Source organism: Hyperolius riggenbachi, chromosome 2, assembly GCF_040937935.1.
Source record: "Hyperolius riggenbachi isolate aHypRig1 chromosome 2, aHypRig1.pri, whole genome shotgun sequence".
NCBI classification, from domain to species: Eukaryota; Metazoa; Chordata; class Amphibia; order Anura; family Hyperoliidae; genus Hyperolius; species Hyperolius riggenbachi.
Window position 1 is genome coordinate 573,159,143 of NC_090647.1, and position 22,442 is coordinate 573,181,584.

Genomic DNA, 22,442 nt, shown 5'->3' on the forward strand with positions numbered 1-22,442 from the left:
ACAACCGTGCAAATAGCTGCCCGATATGTCACTTCCTGCCACCAACTGAGAGGAACATGATACCACATGGGACTGTATTCCCCCAATACCCCCCTATGGACTGTATATCCCAGCCCCCCATATTGTCCCTTACATCCTCCACACACCTATGGACTATATACCCCTATACCCTTCCATTATTCCCACTATCACCACCTCCCTCCCATGCTAATGTTCTGCTTTGGCAATGGTAAATGTATTTGGTCCTGCCAATTAAGCTTTTTTTGGATTTAGACAGATCAAATCTGTTTTCTACCCTCTGGCCACACCCATCTTCCATCTCTAACCACACCCCTCCCCACCTTGTGACTGATCAAATCTGTTTTCTACCTATACCTCCCTCTCTTACTGCACTCCTTTCTAGACCACACCCACCATCCTCCTTCCAACGCTCACTCCCACCCCATACCACACCCATACCTCCCTCTCTTACTGCACTCCTTTCTAGACCACACCCACCATCCTCCTTCCACCGCTCACTCCCACCCCATACCACACCCATACCTCCCTCTCTTACTGCACTCCTTTCTAGACCACACCCACCATCCTCCTTCCACCGCTCACTCCCACCCCATACCACACCCATACCTCCCTCTCTTACTGCACTCATCTCTGACTGCACTCCTGACCACACCCACCATCCTCCTTGTACCGCCCTCATCCTCACTGTGCTCTCTTTGTAGGATGGAACTCTGCGTTTGTGGAGATATGATTCCGGGGAAGAAATTCACTGCTGGACCCTGAGTGATGTGCCTAGGCTGGGACATGATAGAGAAGTGAAGGTGATTTCATGTGAAGGCGTCCCTGTCCCGGGGTGTTTATAACTACGGCCAGTAATAAGGTCCCTGTAGCGTTGTTCTGCCTCGTACTCCATTCACTTTCTCCTATGACATCATTTTTATCTCCACTTTAAAATTACATTTCAGCACTTGGAAACGTACCAAAAATTAGGTGAAAAATTACTGTCAGAATTATGGTAAATACTTGTTTGCTGGTTGCTTAAAAGGTATGCTATCGTAAAAATATCACCTAGGAGAAAAAGGGAACGGAATTGGGGCCACTGGCTCAAGATTGCTTACTGTCAGAGAGGAGCAGCTGCCTGGGGATGCCTTACTGTCAGAGGAGGAGCAGTTGCCCAGGGATTCCTTACTTACAGAGGAGGAGGAGCTGCCTGGGGATTCCTTACTTACAGAGGAGGAGCAGCTGCCCGGAGATTCCGTACGGTCTGTCGGAGAGGAGGAGCTGCTTGACAGTGGGCCTGTGGGTGGAGACAGTGGGGTTTGTGGGTGGAGACAGTTGGTCTCCGGGGCCTGTGGGTAGAGGGCGTGTGCCTGTGGGCGGAGACAGTGGGTCTGTGGGTGGAGGCAGTGGGTCTGATTGCAGAGACGGTGTGTCTGTGGGTGGAGACTTGGTTTCCAGGGCCTGTGGGTGGAGGCAGTGGGTCTGAGGGCAGAGACTTTCTGTGGGTGGAGACAGTTGGTCTCCAGGGCCTGTGGGTGGAGACAGTGTGTCTGTGGGCGGAGACAGAGGGTGACTGAACACTTTATGGTACTGGTTCTCCTCTTGCTCTCTCCACAGAAGGATGAGATATTCCTGAGCATTAGTAATGATGTTTTCCTCTCCTAGATGTTTGCGGTTTCCAAGCTGACCAGCTCCCCGGACGTGGAACACGTGGCTGTGTTGTGTGACAGGTGAGGTATAGACCGTAGAGGGGGGAGGGGGAGTCCTGTGTGGACCCCCGCACTGTGCAGACTGTAGAGGGGGAATCCTGTGTGGTGGCAGAAGGGAAGGTGTGGACTGGTAGTATGAAGGGACTCGGTGTGACCGTCGCCCGATAATCGCGTTGTACTGTGCCACAGTTGCCATACAGGTCTCATCCACTAGGGGCTTCTGAAGGCAATTGTTCTGTGAGCAAAGTAAACGTTTAAGATTGGATGGTGTGCCCAAACATTATACAATGTCGATTTTATGTACAATCGGTTAAAAAAGGTATTTTGAGCAGGAAATCTGGTATTTTGCTGCCACCACTCTCCAGAGTGAAACTGAGGACAGAGAGGTCTAGCATGGATCAGAGATCAGACAGTACGGTAGTGTGTCTCCTGAGGACAGAGAGGTCTAGCATGGATCAGAGATCAGACAATGCGGTAGTGTGTCTTCTGAGGACAGAGAGGTCTAGCATGGATCAGAGATCAGACAATGCGGTAGTGTGTCTTCTGAGGACAGAGAGCTCTAGCATGGATCAGAGATCAGACAATGTGGTAGTGTGTCTCTTCTGAGGACAGAGAGCTCTAGCATGGATCAGAGATCAGACAATGTGGTAGTGTGTCTCTTCTGAGGACAGAGAGCTCTAGCATGGATCAGAGATCAGACAATGTGGTAGTGTGTCTCTTCTGAGGACAGAGATTTCTAGCATGGATCAGAGATCAGACAATGCAGTAGTGTGTCTCTTCTGAGGACAGAGATTTCTAGCATGGATCAGAGATCAGACAATGCGGTAGTGTCTCTTCTGAGGACAGAGAGGTCTAGCATGGATCAGAGATCAGACAATGCGGTAGTGTGTCTCTTCTGAGGACAGAGAGCTCTAGCATGGATCAGGGATCAGACAATGCCGGTAGTGTGTCTTTTCTGAGGACAGAGAGGTCTAGCATGGATCAGACAATGCGGTAGTGTGTTTCTTCTGAGGACAGAGAGGTCTAGCATGGATCAGAGATCAGACAATGCGGGAGTGTGTCTCTTCTGAGGACAGAGCGTTCTAGCATGGATCAGAGATCAGACAATGCGGTAGTGTGTCTCTTCTGAGGACAGAGAGCTCTAGCATGGATCAGAGATCAGACAATGCGGTAGTGTGTCTCTTCTGAGGACAGAGAGGTCTAGCATGGATCAGAGATCGGACAATGCAGTAGTGTGTCTCTTCTGAGGACAGAGAGCTCTAGCATGGATCAGAGATCAGACAATGCAGTAGTGTGTCTCTTCTGAGGACAGAGAGGTCTAGCATGGATCAGAGATCGGACAATGCAGTAGTGTGTCTCTTCTGAGGACAGAGAGCTCTAGCATGGATCAGAGATCAGACAATGCGGTAGTGTGTCTCTTCTGAGGACAGAGAGCTCTAGCATGGATCAGAGATCAGACAATGCGGTAGTGTGTCTCCTCTGAGTACTGAGAGCTCTAGCATGGATCAGAGATCAGACAATGCGGTAGTGTGTCTCTTCTGAGGACAGAGAGCTCTAGCATGGATCAGAGATCAGACAATGCAGTAGAGTGTCTCTTCTGAGGACAGAGAGCTCTAGCATGGATCAGAGATCAGACAATGCGGGAGTGTGTCTCTTCTGAGGACAGAGCGTTCTAGCATGGATCAGAGATCAGACAATGCGGTAGTGTGTCTCCTCTGAGTACTGAGAGCTCTAGCATGGATCAGAGATCAGACAATGCAGTAGTGTGTCTCTTCTGAGGACAGAGATTTCTAGCATGGATCAGAGATCAGACAATGCGGTAGTGTCTCTTCTGAGGACAGAGAGGTCTAGCATGGATCAGAGATCAGACAATGCCGGTAGTGTGTCTCTTCTGAGGACAGAGAGGTCTAGCATGGATCAGACAATGCAGTAGTGTGTCTCTTCTGAGGACCGAGTTGTAGCATGGATCAGAGATCAGACAATGCGGTAGTGTGTCTCTTCTGAGGACAGAGAGCTCTAGCATGGATCAGAGATCAGACAATGCGGTAGTGTGTCTCTTCTGAGGACAGAGAGGTCTAGCATGGATCAGAGATCAGACAATGCAGTAGTGTGTCTCTTCTGAGGACAGAGAGCTCTAGCATGGATCAGAGATCAGACAATGCAGTAGTGTGTCTCTTCTGAGGACAGAGAGGTCTAGCATGGATCAGAGATCAGACAATGCGGTAGTATGTCTCTTCTGAGGACAGTGAGATCTAGCATGGATCAGAGATCAGACAATGCGGTAGTGTGTCTCTTCTGAGGACAGAGAGCTCTAGCATGGATCAGAGATCAGACATTGCAGTAGTGTGTCTCTTCTGAGGACAGAGAGCTCTAGCATGGATCAGAGATCAGACAATGCGGGAGTGTCTCTTCTGAGGACAGAGCGTTCTAGCATGGATCAGAGATCAGACAATGCAGTAGTGTGTCTCTTCTGAGGACAGAGAGCTCTAGCATGGATCAGAGATCAGACAATGCGGGAGTGTCTCTTCTGAGGACAGAGCGTTCTAGCATGGATCAGAGATCAGACAATGCAGTAGTGTGTCTCTTCTGAGGACAGAGATTTCTAGCATGGATCAGAGATCAGACAATGCGGTAGTGTCTCTTCTGAGGACAGAGAGCTCTAGCATGGATCAGAGATCTGACAATGCGGTAGTATGTCTCTTCTGAGGACGGAGAGCTCTAGCATGGATCAGAGATCAGACAATGCCGGTAGTGTGTCTTTTCTGAGGACAGAGAGGTCTAGCATGGATCAGAGATCAGACAATGCCGGTAGTGTGTCTTTTCTGAGGACAGAGAGGTCTAGCATGGATCAGACAATGCAGTAGTGTGTCTCTTCTGAGGACAGAGTTGTAGCATGGATCAGAGATGAGACAATGCGGTAGTGTGTTTCTTCTGAGGACAGAGAGGTCTAGCATGGATCAGAGATCAGACAATGCGGTAGTGTGTCTCTTCTGAGGACAGAGAGCTCTAGCATGGATCAGAGATGAGACAAAGCGGTAGTGTGTTTCTTCTGAGGACAGAGAGTTCTAGCATGGATCGGAGATCAGACAATGCGGTAGTGTGTCTCTTCTGAGGTAGTGTGTCTCTTCTGAGGACAGAGAGCTCTAGCATGGATCAGAGATGAGACAAAGCGGTAGTGTGTCTCTCCTGAGGACAGAGAGCTCTAGCATGGATCAGAGATCAGACAATGCGGTAGTGTGTTTCTTCTGAGGACAGAGAGGTCCAGCATGGATCAGAGATCAGACAATATAGTAGTGTGTCTCTTCTGAGGACAGAGAGTTCTAGCATGTATCAGAATGATCGGGTAACTGGCAAAACTGGAACCGTTAAATTGTTAGTTTTTTTTATAAAAACTATACACACAAATATACTTTAACAGTTTCCCGAATGCTAGCACGCATATTTACACCTTGTGGACTTCACTTCAGCACCAGAGGCGTAGATATACGTACTCGTTTGTTTACCTCGTCCCCCACCACTGCACCACTGCCGTTTGTCTCCGTCAAAATCGCGCTGATTCTGTGAATGGGAACAGCTTGTTCCCAAACCCGATCACAGTGCCCGTGATGAATGAATTGCAGACAGCGGCTTTCATTAACATAACCAAAGTAAACACCGTTACGCTAAATACTTCCATGTACTGTTTACAGTATTCAGCAATTCAGTGTAGCACCATCTTTTGGCCAAAAAGTAAAAATGCACACCCATCCGCAATTATAAATAGTAATGCATACATTTTTATACATTTTTAACCCCTTACACCCCTAGCCTATAGTTACCAAAATAAATCACTTGTAAAATAAGACACCATTTAAGTAAAATACTTTGTGTTACCTTATGGACTTTTGAATATTCTACAATTACCTCCTCACATTCACGTATACAAGACTTCTCACGTGCCTCACCCCTCCTCTGGAATGCCCTTCCACAGCACATCCGCCACTCTCCCACCTTTGAAATCTTTAAATGCTCCCTCAACTCCCACCTTTTCCGACAAGCATATTCTCTAGCTTAGGCCATGCACCCACTAAATAACCTAATCACGCACTGCCTGTACATATACTGTATACATCCCCACCTCTTGTTTCCACCCCATTCCTTTAGATTGTAAGCTTGCAAGGGCAGGGCTCTCACCCTTTTGTGTCATGGAATGTTATTAATGTAATTGCTTGCACTCTGTTAGACATTTATACATTTCAGTCATCATGTTACATCTGTCAGTGTAATCAGCAGTGCTGTATCTTGTATCAGTGTTTATATTTCATGTATATCATTGTCTGTATCATTATGTATCCCTCGTTTGTTTTCTTACATTGTACAGCGCCACGGAATATGTTGGCGCTTTATAAATCATAATAATAATAATACATCTCCTCTCCAGCAGGAGTCCGAATGTGGAACTTGCATTGGCATTGCAGGTGTCCACCTCGATGTCCGTATTTACAGATCTAGACACTGTAGACTTGTTAAAGAGACTCTGTAACATTAAAAAGATCCCCTGGGGGGTATTCCCCTCGGGTGGGGGAAGCCTCCGGATCCTAATGAGGCTTCCCACGCCGTCCTCTGTCCCACGGGGGTCTCTCCGCAGCCCTCCGAACAGCCGGCGACTGTGTCGACTGTCAGTTCAATATTTACCTTCCTGGCTCCAGCGGGGGCGCTGTGGCTGCTTTCCTCTCCGAGCTACACGGAAATACCCGATCTCATTCGGGTCCGCTCTACTGCGCAGGCGCCGGAAACTTGCGCCTGCGCAGTAGAGCAGACCCGACGGCGATCGGGTATTTCCGTGTAGTTCGAAGCCGACAGCCGTCAGAGCGCCTGCGCAGGAGCCAGGAAGGTAAATATTGACGTCACCACTGCCCGGACTCCACGGAGGGCTGCAGCGAGACCCCTGACGGATGGAGGACGGCGTGGGAAGCCTCATTAGGATCCGGAGGCTTCCCCCACCCGAGGCGAGTACCCCCCAGGGGATCTTTTCATGTTACAGTTCCTCTTTAATGGACTTCAGGATTTCCCCATAAGTGGTGACAGTTGGTTTTGAGGACATCTTCTCTGATGCTGGTTGATACAAGATGTAGTGACTGTGAGGCTAATCTTTCTGCAGGCAGAGGAGAAGCAATTTATACTCTGCTGCATCTGAGCCTCTTGTGGCTGCATTGGGTGCGCAGTCATTTGTGAACAGGAAGTAGTGCCGAGAGTCCTCTTTATCCTTGGTTTTGGCAGATAGCCTACAAAGGTTGAAAAGCTTGCCATCAGTCCTGTGTCCGATCTTGATGCTGGTGTTGTCATTGTCGCAGAAAGCATCTGACAGCATAGCCGAGAGCATTATGCTGGACAATGTGGGGCCAGCACACAGCCTGGTGACTGGGAAGCCATCAGAGGAGTCTCCATCCTCCAGTACCTGGGCATACATACCACCATGAGACTGTCGCACCATACTTAGGAGTAAATCTGGGTAGCCAAGCCTAACCTCTCACCTAAGAATCTCTGCCCAGAACTTCAAAGATCCTTACCTATGTTCTTCACACAGCTGCTTGTACAAGGGACAGCTGTTCTGCTAGTATGCCAGTCCAAACCTAATATCCATATTTATTATTATTTCATGAGTTTTCTAAGCACTACAAAATGCTAACCGACCCATCTTTACAGAAGTCATTAAGGACACACACACACACACACACACACACACACACACACACACACACACACACACGTTTTCTCGTGAGTTGCGCAGGCAGTTTAAAGAGCGTTTAAAGATTTCAAAGATGGGAGAGTGGCGGATGTGCTGTGGAAGGGCATTCCAGAGGAGGGGTGAGGCACGTGAGAAGTCTTGTACACGTGAATGTGAGGAGGTAATTGTAGAAGAGGATAGAAGAAGCTCGTGTGCAGATCTGAGATTGCGGTTGGGTTGGTATCTGGAGACTAGTGAGGAGATGTACAGGGGAGAGAGATTGTGGAGAGCTTTGTAGGTTAGGGGTAAGAGTTTGAACTGAATCCTCTCATTAATTGGTAGCCAGTGAAGAGCTTGACAGAGAGGAGCAGCAGAGGAAGAGCGAGAGGAGAGATGAATGAGTCGAGCAGCAGAGTTCAGTACAGAATTGAGCGGTGTTAGTCGGTTAGTTGGAAGTCCACCAAGCAATATATTGCAATAGTCCAATCGAGATATAATAAGAGCATGTACTAACATTATGGTTGTGTCATGGGAGAGAAAAGGTCGGATACGTGCTGCTATGTTTTTCAGTTGGAGATGGCAGGAGCTGGTTAGGGAGTTAATGTGAGGAGTAAATGAGAGAGAAGAATCAAATATTACCCCCAAGCACCGTGCTTTGGGAACTGATGTTATAGACGTGTTGTTATCATTTATTGTAATATCAGGCAAAGGGGTGGACAGGATGGTGGAAAGACCCATTTGTTCAGTTTTATTCATATGAAGTTTTAAGAAGCGAGAGGACATGAAAGGGGTAATAGTGGACAGGTATTAAATGACTTACAGTATACCTTGAAATGAATCTGTAGAATGTACTCTAGCTTATGTTACTTATTTCTATATTGACCAGACACTTGAGGTCCTTTCAAAGCTTGTACATATGTACAAGTTACAGGATATAAAATATATGATTACATAATTGCGGGCTCAGTGTACAGTACTATGAGAATTATTAGTCTAACCTCACAATCCATACACACCGCATTCGCTAGCTGTGCCCTGAATCCATTATCACCTCAAGTCTATCAGCGTGGCAGGAGAGCATGAGAGAGATCCCATAACAAGTCTTTTATCTGCGTACCAGGTACAGAGACCGAGGGGGATACCAGGTACAGAGACCGAGGGGGATACCAGGTACAGAGACCGAGGGGGATACCAGGTACAGAGACCGAGAGGGATACCAGGTACAGAGACCGAGAGGGATACCAGGTACAGAGACCGAGGGGGATACCGGGTACAGAGACCGAGAGGGATACCGGGTACAGAGACCGAGGGGGATACCGGGTACAGAGACCGAGGGGGATACCGGGTACAGAGACCGAGAGGGATACCGGGTACAGAGACCGAGGGGGATACCGGGTACAGAGACCGAGGGGGATACCGGGTACAGAGACCGAGGGGGATACCGGGTACAGAGACCGAGGGGGATACCGGGTACAGAGACCGAGGGGGATACCGGGTACAGAGACCGAGGGGGATACCGGGTACAGAGACCGAGGGGGATACCGGGTACAGAGACCGAGGGGGATACCGGGTACAGAGACCGAGGGGGATACCGGGTACAGAGACCGAGGGGGATACCGGGTACAGAGACCGAGGGGGATACCGGGTACAGAGACCGAGGGGGATACCGGGTACAGAGACCCCTCCTCCATGGTACGCTGTTCAGGTATCACTTACATGTGTACTTGCCCAGCAACCATTGTGTTGACAAACTGGATAAACCAGCCTTCTCTCAGCTTGTGTAGCCATCTCCTTAATGGCCATTCTCGGGGACTGGGGTCAGTGCCTGAGGACTCAGCCGTTGTCTTTGCTGTTTGTTATTTACTCATATGTAGATGATTAAGGACCAGCAGGTGCGATACATGTCAATTACCTGGATGTGTGATTTTTACCTGACCTAATAAAATTGGATTACTTTTTTGCTACGAGCATTGTGCGGAATTTCTCTTTCTTCTGCTGTAGATGTTGTGTGGCTGTAAAGTCATTTTTGAAGCACAGGCTTTTCTTAAAGAGAAACTCCGACCAAGAATTGAACTTTATCCCAATCAGTAGCTGATACCCCCTTTTACATGAGAAATCTATTCCTTTTCACAAACAGACCATCAGGGGGCGCGGTATGACTGATATTGTGGTGAAACCCCTCCCACAAGAAACTCTGAGGACTGTGGTACTCCTGGCAGTTTCCTGTCTGTGAGGCTTGTTGCATTGTGGGAAATAACAGCTGTTTACAGCGGTTTCCAACTGCCAAAAAAAGCATGCAGCAGCTACATCACCTGCCAGCAGTAAAAATGTCACCATGTAATAAACGTCAGAATGTAAATCAGGGAGAGGAAAGATTTTACAATGGGCAAACACCGACTAAATCATTTATACATAATTATTGTAAATATGAAGCACTTTTTATTACATTATTTTCACTGGAGTTCCTCTTTAAGGCCCAGGCTGATCAAATAGATTCACTACAAATCTCTCATAGCAACATAAATGTCCGGACAAGCTTTTCCATGAAGGCACACATAGAAATACACAGTTTATACTGATAAAATACAGCAGAATCAGAGCACTCAGTATTTGATTTCATATAAAAATAATGTATTTGCTTATCATACAGCATATATACAAAATATGAACAGTTCCAAGTAGTGTTTCCTTCTAACAGTATTCCATCTCATCAAGGCTTTATAGCCAAACGATCAGCAATCTTCTAAGTACATTCAAAAAGTAATATAACGGTTGTGTTATGTAGAATAAGATCAAAAGCAGTCTCATCTGTATCAATAGCTGTGTATCTAGTAGCTGTGTATATAATAGCTGTGTATCTAGTAGCTGTGTATATAATAGCTGTGTATATAATAGCTGTGTATCTAGTAGCTGTGTATATAATAGCTGTGTATCTAGTAGCTGTGTATCTAGTAGCTGTGTATCTAGTAGCTGTGTATATAATAGCTGTGTATCTAGTAGCTGTGTATATAATAGCTGTGTATCTAGTAGCTGTGTATCTAGTAGCTGTGTATCTAGTAGCTGTGTATCTAGTAGCTGTGTATCTAGTAGCTGTGTATCTAATAGCTGTGTATATAATAGCTGTGTATCTAGTAGCTGTGTATCTAGTAGCTGTGTATCTAGTAGCTGTGTATCTAGTAGCTGTGTATCTAGTAGCTGTGTATCTAGTAGCTGTGTATCTAGTAGCTGTGTATCTAGTAGCTGTGTATCTAGTAGCTGTGTATCTAGTAGCTGTGTATCTAGTAGCTGTGTATCTAGTAGCTGTGTATCTAGTAGCTGTGTATATAATAGCTGTGTATCTAGTAGCTGTGTATCTAGTAGCTGTGTATCTAGTAGCTGTGTATCTAGTAGCTGTGTATCTAGTAGCTGTGTATCTAGTAGCTGTGTATCTAGTAGCTGTGTATCTAGTAGCTGTGTATCTAGTAGCTGTGTATATAATAGCTGTGTATATAATAGCTGTGTATCTAGTAGCTGTGTATATAGTAGCTGTGTATCTAGTAGCTGTGTATCTAGTAGCTGTGTATCTAGTAGCTGTGTATCTAGTAGCTGTGTATCTAGTAGCTGTGTATCTAGTAGCTGTGTATCTAGTAGCTGTGTATCTAGTAGCTGTGTATCTAGTAGCTGTGTATCTAGTAGCTGTGTATCTAGTAGCTGTGTATCTAGTAGCTGTGTATCTAGTAGCTGTGTATCTAGTAGCTGTGTATCTAGTAGCTGTGTATCTAGTAGCTGTGTATATAATAGCTGTGTATCTAGTAGCTGTGTATATAATAGCTGTGTATCTAGTAGCTGTGTATCTAGTAGCTGTGTATCTAGTAGCTGTGTATCTAGTAGCTGTGTATCTAGTAGCTGTGTATCTAATAGCTGTGTATATAATAGCTGTGTATCTAGTAGCTGTGTATCTAGTAGCTGTGTATCTAGTAGCTGTGTATCTAGTAGCTGTGTATCTAGTAGCTGTGTATCTAGTAGCTGTGTATCTAGTAGCTGTGTATCTAGTAGCTGTGTATCTAGTAGCTGTGTATCTAGTAGCTGTGTATCTAGTAGCTGTGTATCTAGTAGCTGTGTATATAATAGCTGTGTATCTAGTAGCTGTGTATCTAGTAGCTGTGTATCTAGTAGCTGTGTATCTAGTAGCTGTGTATCTAGTAGCTGTGTATCTAGTAGCTGTGTATCTAGTAGCTGTGTATCTAGTAGCTGTGTATCTAGTAGCTGTGTATATAATAGCTGTGTATATAATAGCTGTGTATCTAGTAGCTGTGTATCTAGTAGCTGTGTATCTAGTAGCTGTGTATCTAGTAGCTGTGTATCTAGTAGCTGTGTATCTAGTAGCTGTGTATCTAGTAGCTGTGTATCTAGTAGCTGTGTATCTAGTAGCTGTGTATCTAGTAGCTGTGTATCTAGTAGCTGTGTATCTAGTAGCTGTGTATCTAGTAGCTGTGTATCTAGTAGCTGTGTATCTAGTAGCTGTGTATCTAGTAGCTGTGTATCTAGTAGCTGTGTATCTAGTAGCTGTGTATCTAGTAGCTGTGTATCTAGTAGCTGTGTATCTAGTAGCTGTGTATCTAGTAGCTGTGTATCTAGTAGCTGTGTATCTAGTAGCTGTGTATCTAGTAGCTGTGTATCTAGTAGCTGTGTATCTAGTAGCTGTGTATCTAGTAGCTGTGTATATAATAGCTGTGTATCTAGTAGCTGTGTATCTAGTAGCTGTGTATCTAGTAGCTGTGTATCTAGTAGCTGTGTATCTAGTAGCTGTGTATCTAGTAGCTGTGTATATAATAGCTGTGTATCTAGTAGCTGTGTATCTAGTAGCTGTGTATATAATAGCTGTGTATCTAGTAGCTGTGTATCTAGTAGCTGTGTATCTAGTAGCTGTGTATCTAGTAGCTGTGTATATAATAGCTGTGTATATAATAGCTGTGTAAAATGTGTAGTAATCTTCCTAAAGATCTAGCATAAAAATAGCTTCTAATAGAACGTCTTACTAACATATCAGAACATAATGCTGAAAATTAATAAAGTAAATCAGCAGAATATTAAGCATATTACCCCTTCTCTGTCATCTCTTCAGCATCTAGAACCACTTGTGGAAAGGTAGCTTCTGCCTCATGTGTCTTCTCAGGAGATTGCTGGGCTTCTGCAAACTATGAGCTTTCAGCTCCTACTTTTATAGTAATCTAGTCAGTATGGCTGCCTAATCTGGAATTTCCCTCAATCTCTTTTCCTGATTGGATGATTTTTTTTTTTGTGTGCGTCAATTCTTTATCGTGTTTTGAATAGCTTTCCTTTAATTCTGCTCATAAATTCCTTATTTCATTTATCTGTGGGAATTAACATAGTTTGGGATGTTTACACATACTGACATTTGCTTATCGGGTCTGTTTGACGCAGTTAATTAAAAATGGATGTCTCCAGCCATCTTGTCTGCTGATTGACTCAATTGCCTAAAACATTACAACTTTTAAATATTAAACAATCTAATCTATCAAATATTAAACCATCTTCTATTTCTTACTTTTTATGACGCACTTCTGATGATGTGTCCCTCTACTAATCAGTTTGGAATGTGTCTGTCCTTTTCCAGAAATAGTCGGCCATTTTAGCCAGCAAAGCACACCTGTAAAAGTCTACAGCAATGTAATGCTTATTTAAACACTGTAAATCCAGGATGTCTGGTAGGACAAACATAACTAAACATCATAGTTACATAGTTATTTGGGTTGAAAAAAAGACATCCGTCCATCGAGTTCAACCAGAGAGTACAACACCAGCCTGCTCCCTCACATATCCCTGTTGATCCAGAGGAAGGCACAGCACCAGCCTGCACCCTCACATATCCCTGTTGATCCAGAGGAAGGTGAAAAACCCTTACAAGGCATGATCCAATTAGCCCCAAAAGGGAAAAATTCCTTCCCGACTCCAGATGGCAATCAGATAAAATCCCTGGATCAACATCATAAGGCCTTACCTAGTAATTATAGCCATAGATGTCTTTCAAACCAAGGAAAGCATCTAAGCCCCCTTTAAATGCTGATATAGAACTACTTCCTGTGGCAATGAATTCCACATCTTAATCACTCTTACTGTAAAGAACCCTTTCCTAAATAAATGGCTAAAATGGTTTTCCTCCATGCGCAGATCATGTCCTCTAGTCCTTTGTGAAAGCCTAGGGACAAAAAGCTCATCTGCCAAGCTATTATATTGCCCTCTGATGTATTTATACATGTTAATTAGATCCCCTCTAAGGCGTCTTTTCTCTAGACTAAATAAACCCAGTTTATCTAACCTTTCTTGGTAAGCGAGACCTTCCATCCCACGCATCAATTTTGTTGCTCGTCTCTGCACCTGCTCTAAAACTGCAATATCTTTCCTGTAATGTGGTGCCCAGAACTGAATTCCATATTCCAGATGTGGCCTTACTAGAGAGTTAAACAGGGGCAATATTATGCTAGCATCTCCAGTTTTTATTTCCCTTTTAATGCATCCCAAAATGTTATTAGCTTTAGCTGCAGCGGCTTGGCATTGACTACGATTATTTAACTTGTTGTCGATGAGTACTCCTAAGTCCTTCTCCAAGTTTGATGTCCCCAACTGTATCCCATTTATTTTGTATGGTGCTAGACCATTGGTACGACCAAAATGCATGACTTTACATTTGTCAACATTGAATTTCATCTGCCATGTATGTGCCCATATAGCCATCCTATCCAGATCCTGTTGCAATATAACACTATCTTCCTGAGAGTTGATGATTCTGCACAATTTTGTATCATCTGCAAAAATAGCAACATTGCTCACTACTGCATCTACTAGATCAGGGATCCCCAACCTGTGGTCCGCGGGACGTTTGCAGTTGGGCCGCGGGACTGTCCTCCTGCCGCTGCTGTGAATCACACGCCGGCAGGAGAGAGGGGAATATAAGAGAGAAAGCGGCCAAAAGAGGTAACAGCAGCAGCGGCGGCCGCGGGGGGATGGGGACGGCTATACTGGGGCACTATACTAGCTATACTGGGGCACTATACTAGCTATACTGGGCACTATACTAACTATACTGGGGCACTACCTACCCATACTGGCCACTATACTAGCTATACTGGGGCACTATGCTAGCTATACTGGGGCACTATACTAGCCATACTGGGGTAACTATACAAGCCATACTAGGGCAACTATGCTAGCCATGCCGCCACACCCCAGCCCTCCCCCCGTAACCCGCTGCGCACGACACGACAACACCCCCCCCCCCCCCGAGAAAAATTTGGTCAGAAAGTGGTCTTCGGGCCGGAAAAGGTTGGGGACCCCTGTACTAGATCATTAATAAATTGAAGAGCACTGGACCCAGTACAGACCCCCTGTGGGACCCCACTGCTAACAGTCTCCCATTTTGAGTACGATCCATTGACCACAACTCTTTGTTTTTTGTCCATTAGCCAGTTCCCTATCCATGCACACAGACTATTCCCCAGTCCTTGCATCCTCAACTTTTGCACCAGACTTTTGTGGGGAACAGTGTCGAAGGCCTTTGCAAAGTCCAAGTATATCACATCTACAGCATTCCCAATATCCATATTAGTATTCACTACCTCATAAAAGCTGAGCATGTTAGTCAAACAGGACCTGTCTTTAGTAAACCCATGTTGATGCTGAGAAATAAGATTATTTTCTACTATGAAGTCATGTATAGTATCTCTTAGTAACCCCTCAAATAGTTTGCATACAACTGATGTTAAGCTTACAGGTCTATAATTTCCTGGATCTGATTTTTTGCCCTTCTTAAATAATGGGAAAACGTGGGCTGTACGCCAATCCACTGGGACTCTGCCAGTTGCAAGAGAGTCACAAAAGATAAGATAAAGGGGCTTAGCTATAACTGAACTTAATTCCCTTAGGACACGAGGATGCATGCCATCCGGGCCAGGTGCCTTGTCTATTTTTAATTTTATCTAGTCTTGCCTTCACTTCTTCCTGCGTTAAAGAAAACCTGAACTGAACATTAAAAGTCAAAATAAACATGCACAAGTCATACTTGCCTCCCGTGTACTCTACTTATCAATCTTTCTCCTCCCCTGCGTCCTGTTCATCCACTGTGATCAATGGAATTCTCTGTCCTCCCTTTTGAAAATGGCCATTACTCCATAACAGCTTTCTGTTCAGTACACAGTAAAACTGTAACATCGCCCACTTGAGCCATGGGGAAACCAGGACACATCAGTTCTACTCTTAGCTATAACTGACAGCAACTGATATATTTCAGTTCTGACAAAATGTTGTCAGAACTGAAAGGGATCATTGTCAGAAGAAAATGGTGAGCTTCTGAGAGGAACTGATGGCAAGGTAACTATGTAATGTTCATTTGAAGTTACCTCCTGTGTTTATTTTAAATAATTTTACTCAGTACAGGTTCCCTTTAAGTGTTTAATATTACAGTTAGAAGATTGAGACTCTTCTGCCTCTGTAATTTGCAACAGTGCTGTTTCCTTTGTGAAGACAGAAGCAAAGAAAGCATTTAATAACTCTGCCTTACCTTGGTCATCCACCATTGAGTTCCCACCCTCATCCTCAGGGGCGCCTACAGCCACTGGCACTAAAGGCAGCTGCTTGGAGCGGCATGAAGCTGCTTGGAGCGGCATGAAGGAAGGGGGGCGCGCTGCTGCGGGGGGAGGCTGATCGGCCCTATTACAATCAGCTGCGGCTGCTCTGATCGTGGTTTATTTACACCACGTGCTCTGCCGCTTGTATCCACGCCCCCCCGCCCAGGCCCAGCCAATAGACTTGCAGCCAGGAAATCCCTAGAGTCCCACCCACTCAACCTCCTCCTAATCCCCTGTCCCGCCCCTCTCCTAGCAGCAGCTGCACGATTTGTTTACTGCGTGCGTGCGGTGCCGCCTCTAACTCCGCCCACCCACCAGCCAGAAGTTCGGGTCCCTGGGCAGGCTGGGCTTCCCGCTGTCTGACCCATCCACCATGCTTCCTCTGTGTCCCCCTGAGTGTGTGACCAGCTGGCAGAGGTGAGCTGTAGGGGGGAGACTGGGATCAGCGCAGCAATGCTGATCACTGCAGAGGAGAGAGGAGGAGGAGGCAGCTGTGCACCCAGAGCTGTGTATATCGGCATTGTAACGTGAGCAGCAGAACGATGCTGGTATACACAGCTCTGAGCAGCTCACAGTGCAAAGCTGCCTGTCTGGAGACTGACACACATCCCTTGACCCCTGCTCTTATCAGCTCTGCTGCTGCCAGGAGATCCTTACTCCTAATAAAAACCCTCGCTGACAGTCATGTGCTGGGGGGAGGGGAAGCAATAAATAGCTGCATACATGCTAACAGTGGGGGGGGGGAAGGGTGGGGGAGATGAAAAAGGGCACACAAGTTAGAGCAGTTATCTAGGACTTCGCTCTGGGTGCCCATGATGCATCTAGCCATGATAGGCAGATCAACCAAGAGACAGATTTCTCTCTGAACGAATCTGATCAGAGAGAGATCTGTCAGCTGCCCATACACCACAGTCTGATTCCCGATCAATTTCATGCTGAAAATGATCAGGAATTGGTCTTGTGACGCCGCATTTGACCGCCCGACGCTGTCCGCTAATGTAAATTGTGTCCTCAGGTGCCCTTTTCAGTATAGGTTACCTGGCAGTGTCCATCTCTGCTCTGCCTCACATACATGTGCCCTACGTGGTTGCCGGCATATACGTGGGTGTGTATGTGACATCACACAGGCACCCACATATACGCTGGTAACCACGAGGGGCGTGTGTATGTGAGGCAGTGCGGAGACGGAGCCATTGGTGGACACAGACAGGTAACGTATACTGCACGTTACCATTATTTTTTGGTGAAAGATTGCTGCATTAAGATTTAACATTGCAGCATTATGATTTATGGTGAAACATTGCAGCATTAATGTACCCCTGACGCCAGTATTTTAGATATGTTTTCCTCCCTGGTGCTGTGTGACTAGCAAACGGCGTCATCCTCCCACCTCCAGCACTCCCTGCGGCCCCCGTTCTGACATCACATATGGGCAGGGAGGAAGTGGCAGTTCTTCCTCCCTGTGCCCGTGCTCAACTCAGCCCCTTCCACCTGCCGCTTTAGTTCCCGTTATGATCTGCTGCAGACAGCGCACAGGGGAGCTGTGCTGTGTGCGGCCTTGTGGTGATAGAGGTTGAAAGGATATCCGACCTCAATAATCACAAGTCCGCACACAGTCCAGCTCCGCAGCCCGCTGTGTGCAGTGGTTCATAAGTGGAACCAGAGCGGCAGGTGGAGGGGGCTGCATTATGGATGGGCAGAGGGGACGAGGAACTGCCAATTTCTCCCCGTCCATATTTGAAGTTCTGCTCAGTCGAAGATTACGACTGAGCAGAATGGGGTCTACAGGGGGCACAGGAGGGCGAGGATGGTGCTGTGTGCTAGTCACACAGCACCAATAACGTTAACGATATTAAAAATATCGGGACCAAGGTCTGGGTCAGGGGTACTTTAAGATTATTTTCATGGGGCTGGGGGCGCCACAGGTTTTCTTGCCTGGAGTGACAAAATGGCTAGAGGCGCCCCTGCTCATCCTTTAGGAGTCCTATACAGTCAACGTTTCTTTTTTTAGAGTTGATGTACTTGTAAAACTTTTTTGGGTTAGATTTGATATCCCTAGCGATTTGATTTTCAGCTTCGATCTTTGCCAGCCTAATTTCTTTTTTACAATTTTTATTGCACTCCTTATAATTGCTTAGTGCAGCCTCGGTCCCCTCCTGTTTTAGGACCTTATAGGCATTCCTTTTCCTCTTCATTTTATCTCTAACCTTTCTATTCATCCATAGAGGCCTTTTTTTATTCCTAGACATTTTGTTTCCATATGGGATATACATACTACAATATTGATTGAGAATAAGTTTAAAAGCTTGCCATTTCCCTTCAGTGTCCTCCCCTTGTAGTACATTATCATCATCTTCTAGCTGAATCAAGGACATATCCTTGCTAATACGGGTCTTAAAGGGACTTTGAGCAGTGCAGTAACTATGGAAAGATGCATATCATGACAGAGAACAGCAGATTCTTACAAAATTGCCCATAATGTCAAACCAAGGGGAAACCAGAAGCATACATGTGCATGTATCTATATGCACAAATGTGGAGAGAGAGTACAAAAGACAAGGAGATCCGCTCACTATGGGCAATTTTGTAAGAATGTGCTGTTCTCTGTCATGTTTGAAGCTGCATTATGTGTGCAATTAATTGAGTCTCGTTTATATCTCTATTTAGATAAATACATGATGTATTATGTAATTACGAGAATGAGAAGAATGAAGACATGAACTATTTTTTGGATTTCCCTATTTCTGGCTGCAGTACCGCTTTTGGCCACATGATGGCGACATTGATTTACTTTTCATGCGATATAGTATTTACTTGTGATCGGAGTTCCGTATGTCATTATTATTGATGTTTAATATATCTGATCATTTGTTATTTTGTCTATGCTGTCATCAAGATGTCCCAAATCAGTTATGAAGGGAGTATTGGTTTTTATTTTGCTGTGTCCCTCACGCATGCGCAAGCTTACAGTAGTCTAGTGATTCACCAGCTCACAGATACGTCATTTAGGTCAGGGGGAGTGTGCGCCAATCAGAGCGCACATCCTCCGTGACCAGGAAGTGCGGCCGCACTTCAATACGTAGCGCAGCGAGGGACATAAATAGGAATTAGGCTAGGTTCCTGGTAGCCTCCTCAGAAGCAGCAGGCAGCTGCGAACGCGCAAGGCGTCTCCCCGGGCTTCCCACGGTCAATCTACTGGTAAGCGGATGCTTTTCACTGGGCACAGCACTGTCCATGTTTGATCGTAATACTTTGATGCTTTCGAAATGCACTGTATAGATAGGGACTCTGTTTTTTCAATGTTCACTAGCACTATATTCCATTTGGTTTTGGTGTCCTGTGTGTATGCGCACACCCATTGTTTTGTTTTGATGGGTGTGGGCATGCACACACGTGTCTACCTCTTATGCACTGACACTTTTTTGCAGACACTGTTGTTTACACTACTTGTATTTGTTGTTTATTATATGTTTAATATCCAGATTTATAGCATCTGCACTTTCCCTTTGCACTTCAAGCACTTTATACATTCTGCACAAACAGCATCTGCTTATACCTGTATGGTATTTATTAATTGATGTATACGTACCAAGTTATTTATGCAATAGTGGGATTATCTATCCATTACATTGGTAGCCTCTGGGAGCTTTTTACAGAGATTTTTTAATTGTTTTTATTCTTGTGAACCGGCTTGTTAAAATATAGATTTATGACTTGATTTGGAGACATTGTGGAGTTTATTACTTTGATATAGTGCCCTAGATGGCTTTCTCTTTTTCTGCAAGGTGTTGTAGGAATGCTCTTCAGTCTCAAATTAATATTTTCATTAGTTAGCAAGTCACAGAGTAATATTAAAATCATTACCCTAACTTTACAGTTTTACTTTTGCATAGAACATTCAAACGTAAAACCTATACATATGACCGCTTCTCCTGCATAAACTAACCGCAAGAAATCGGACACCTCGTGTAACTCAAAAACATGAATACTCTCCCTATCTTCTTCATTTCATGGCTAGGAAAGCTCCTATGTTGCTCATCTTTGCCCAGGTTTCTGGGCTCAGCCTGTCGCCGGTTCTGAGACGTTTGAAGACCACTTGGACTTCCTGACCTGCAGTAATACAGGTTCAATGTAACTCTGTAATACTACCTGTCATAGCCCTCGTGTTACATATGTGTAGACTCATAGTGTGCCGCTGCGTGCCAAGGTGCATTCCGTTTGTTGATCAGACTTGTCTGCGCACTACAATCACGTGACGCCAGATTTCTGAGAGGACTTCAGCTTCTCCTTCAGGACGAGGCCTCCGCTCTCATGTCAGCCCCTCCCTTCAGGACGAGGCCTCCGCTCTCATGTCAGCCCCTCCCTTCAGGACGAGGCCTCAGCTCTCATGTCAGCCCCTCCCTCCTCCCGTCAGGACGAGGCCTCAGCTCTCATGTCAGCCCCTCCCTTCGGGACGAGGCTTCGGCTCTCATGTCAGCCCCTCCCTTCGGGACGAGGCCTCGGCTCTCATGTCAGCCCCTCCCTTCGGGACGAGGCCTCGGCTCTCATGTCAGCCCCTCCCTTCGGGACGAGGCCTCGGCTCTCATGTCAGCCCCTCCCTTCGGGACGAGGCCTCGGCTCTCATGTCAGCCCCTCCCTTCGGGACGAGGCCTCGGCTCTCATGTCAGCCCCTCCCTTCGGGACGAGGCCTCGGCTCTCATGTCAGCCCCTCCCTTCGGGACGAGGCCTCGGCTCTCATGTCAGCCCCTCCCTTCGGGACGAGGCTTTGGCTCTCATGACAGCCCCTCCCGTCGGGACGAGGCCTCGGCTCTCATGACAGCCCCTCCCGTCGGGACGAGGCCTCGGCTCTCATGACAGCCCCTCCCGTCGGGACGAGGCCTCGGCTCTCATGACAGCCCCTCCCGTCGGGACGAGGCCTCGGCTCTCATGTCAGCCCCTCCCTTCAGGACGAGGCCTCGGCTCTCATGTCAGCCCCTCCCTTCAGGGCGAGGCCTCGGCTCTCATGTCAGCCCCTCCCTTCAGGGCGAGGCCTCGGCTCTCATGTCAGCCCCTCCCTTCAGGGCGAGGCCTCGGCTCTCATGTCAGCCCCTCCCTTCAGGGCGAGGCCTCGGCTCTCATGTCAGCCCCTCCCTTCAGGGCGAGGCCTCGGCTCTCATGTCAGCCCCTCCCTTCAGGGCGAGGCCTCGGCTCTCATGTCAGCCCCTCCCTTCAGGGCGAGGCCTCGGCTCTCATGTCAGCCCCTCCCTTCAGGGCGAGGCCTCGGCTCTCATGTCAGCCCCTCCCTTCAGGGCGAGGCCTCGGCTCTCATGTCAGCCCCTCCCTTCAGGACGAGGCCTCGGCTCTCATGTCAGCCACTCCCTTCAGGATGAGGTCTTTAGGCGTTTGTTACACTCAGACCTCATCGTCCATTGTTTATCATCTGTTGTTGAATTTCCATCATAGACAGGCCAGCAGGACACGGGCCAAACGCAATACTTTGGATTATTTCAGCAAAAGACTTTACTGCCTACTGGACTCCAAACATTCTATCTCATTCTCTCATCCCCTTTCTTCTTCTATCCAACCAATCTGTTCAGCTGTCACACATCTGTCTGCCAGTTTTAATGTATATTTGTGTGTAGTTTTAAAACAAACGATTGTATAGTTCCAGTTTTCTTTTTACCTGATTATTATGGTCTATGCTAGAACTCTGGGCTTCATTCACCAGCCCTATGGCGCTGCAACAGCGTGCGGTAAATCTTGTGTTTCTCATTATTTAAACCAGCGTCACTTCGTCTTAGCGTGGGCAAGCTGCGCGTGCTAGTGGCAACGTAGCGCGCCCTCCCTAGCGACGGCCACTCCTTCCACATGCTGCGTGATAGTGACGCATTATGGCCACTACAATGTTAATTAACATACTATGTAAGTTAAGTAAATGACATGGTAACTATGTTAATTAACATAGTAGCGGCCGCGCTGGTGCAGTATCGCGGGCGCGCTGGTGCAGTATCGCGGGCGCGCTGGTGCAGTATCGCGGGCGCGCTGGTGCAGTATCGCGGGCGCGCTGGTGCAGTATCGCGGGCGCGCTGGTGCAGTATCGCGGGCGCGCTGGTGCAGTATCGCGGGCGCGCTGGTGCAGTATCGCGGGCGCGCTGGTGCAGTATCGCGGGCGCGCTGGTGCAGTATCGCGGGCGCGCTGGTGCAGTATCGCGGGCGCGCTGGTGCAGTATCGCGGCCGCGCTGGTGCAGTATCGCGGGCGCGATACGTCACGTTTGCTCACGATAAGGTTTGTGAATATAGCCCTCTGTCTGCACACTGAGACACAGCAGCATTGTCTTATTTTTATAAATTGTTGATTTGCTTATAAGGTGGCAATTAACCGCTTCTCTTGTAGGAAACTAGTCCCAAGGTCTCTTCTACTA

The 22,442-nt window shown here is 46.7% G+C and overlaps 1 protein-coding gene across 6 annotated transcripts in view; it reads left to right on the forward strand.

The window, feature by feature from the left end:
• Nucleotides 1–22,442, forward strand: part of WDR4 (WD repeat domain 4) — a 232,636-nt gene that overhangs the window by 200,498 nt on the left and 9,696 nt on the right. For all 6 annotated transcript variants that reach the window (XM_068271046.1, XM_068271047.1, XM_068271048.1 and 3 more), the window contains exons 8-9: nucleotides 723–821; nucleotides 1,666–1,730. In XM_068271046.1, the coding sequence (XP_068127147.1) occupies nucleotides 723–821; nucleotides 1,666–1,730 (164 nt within the window). The remainder of the gene's footprint in view (nucleotides 1–722; nucleotides 822–1,665; nucleotides 1,731–22,442) is intronic.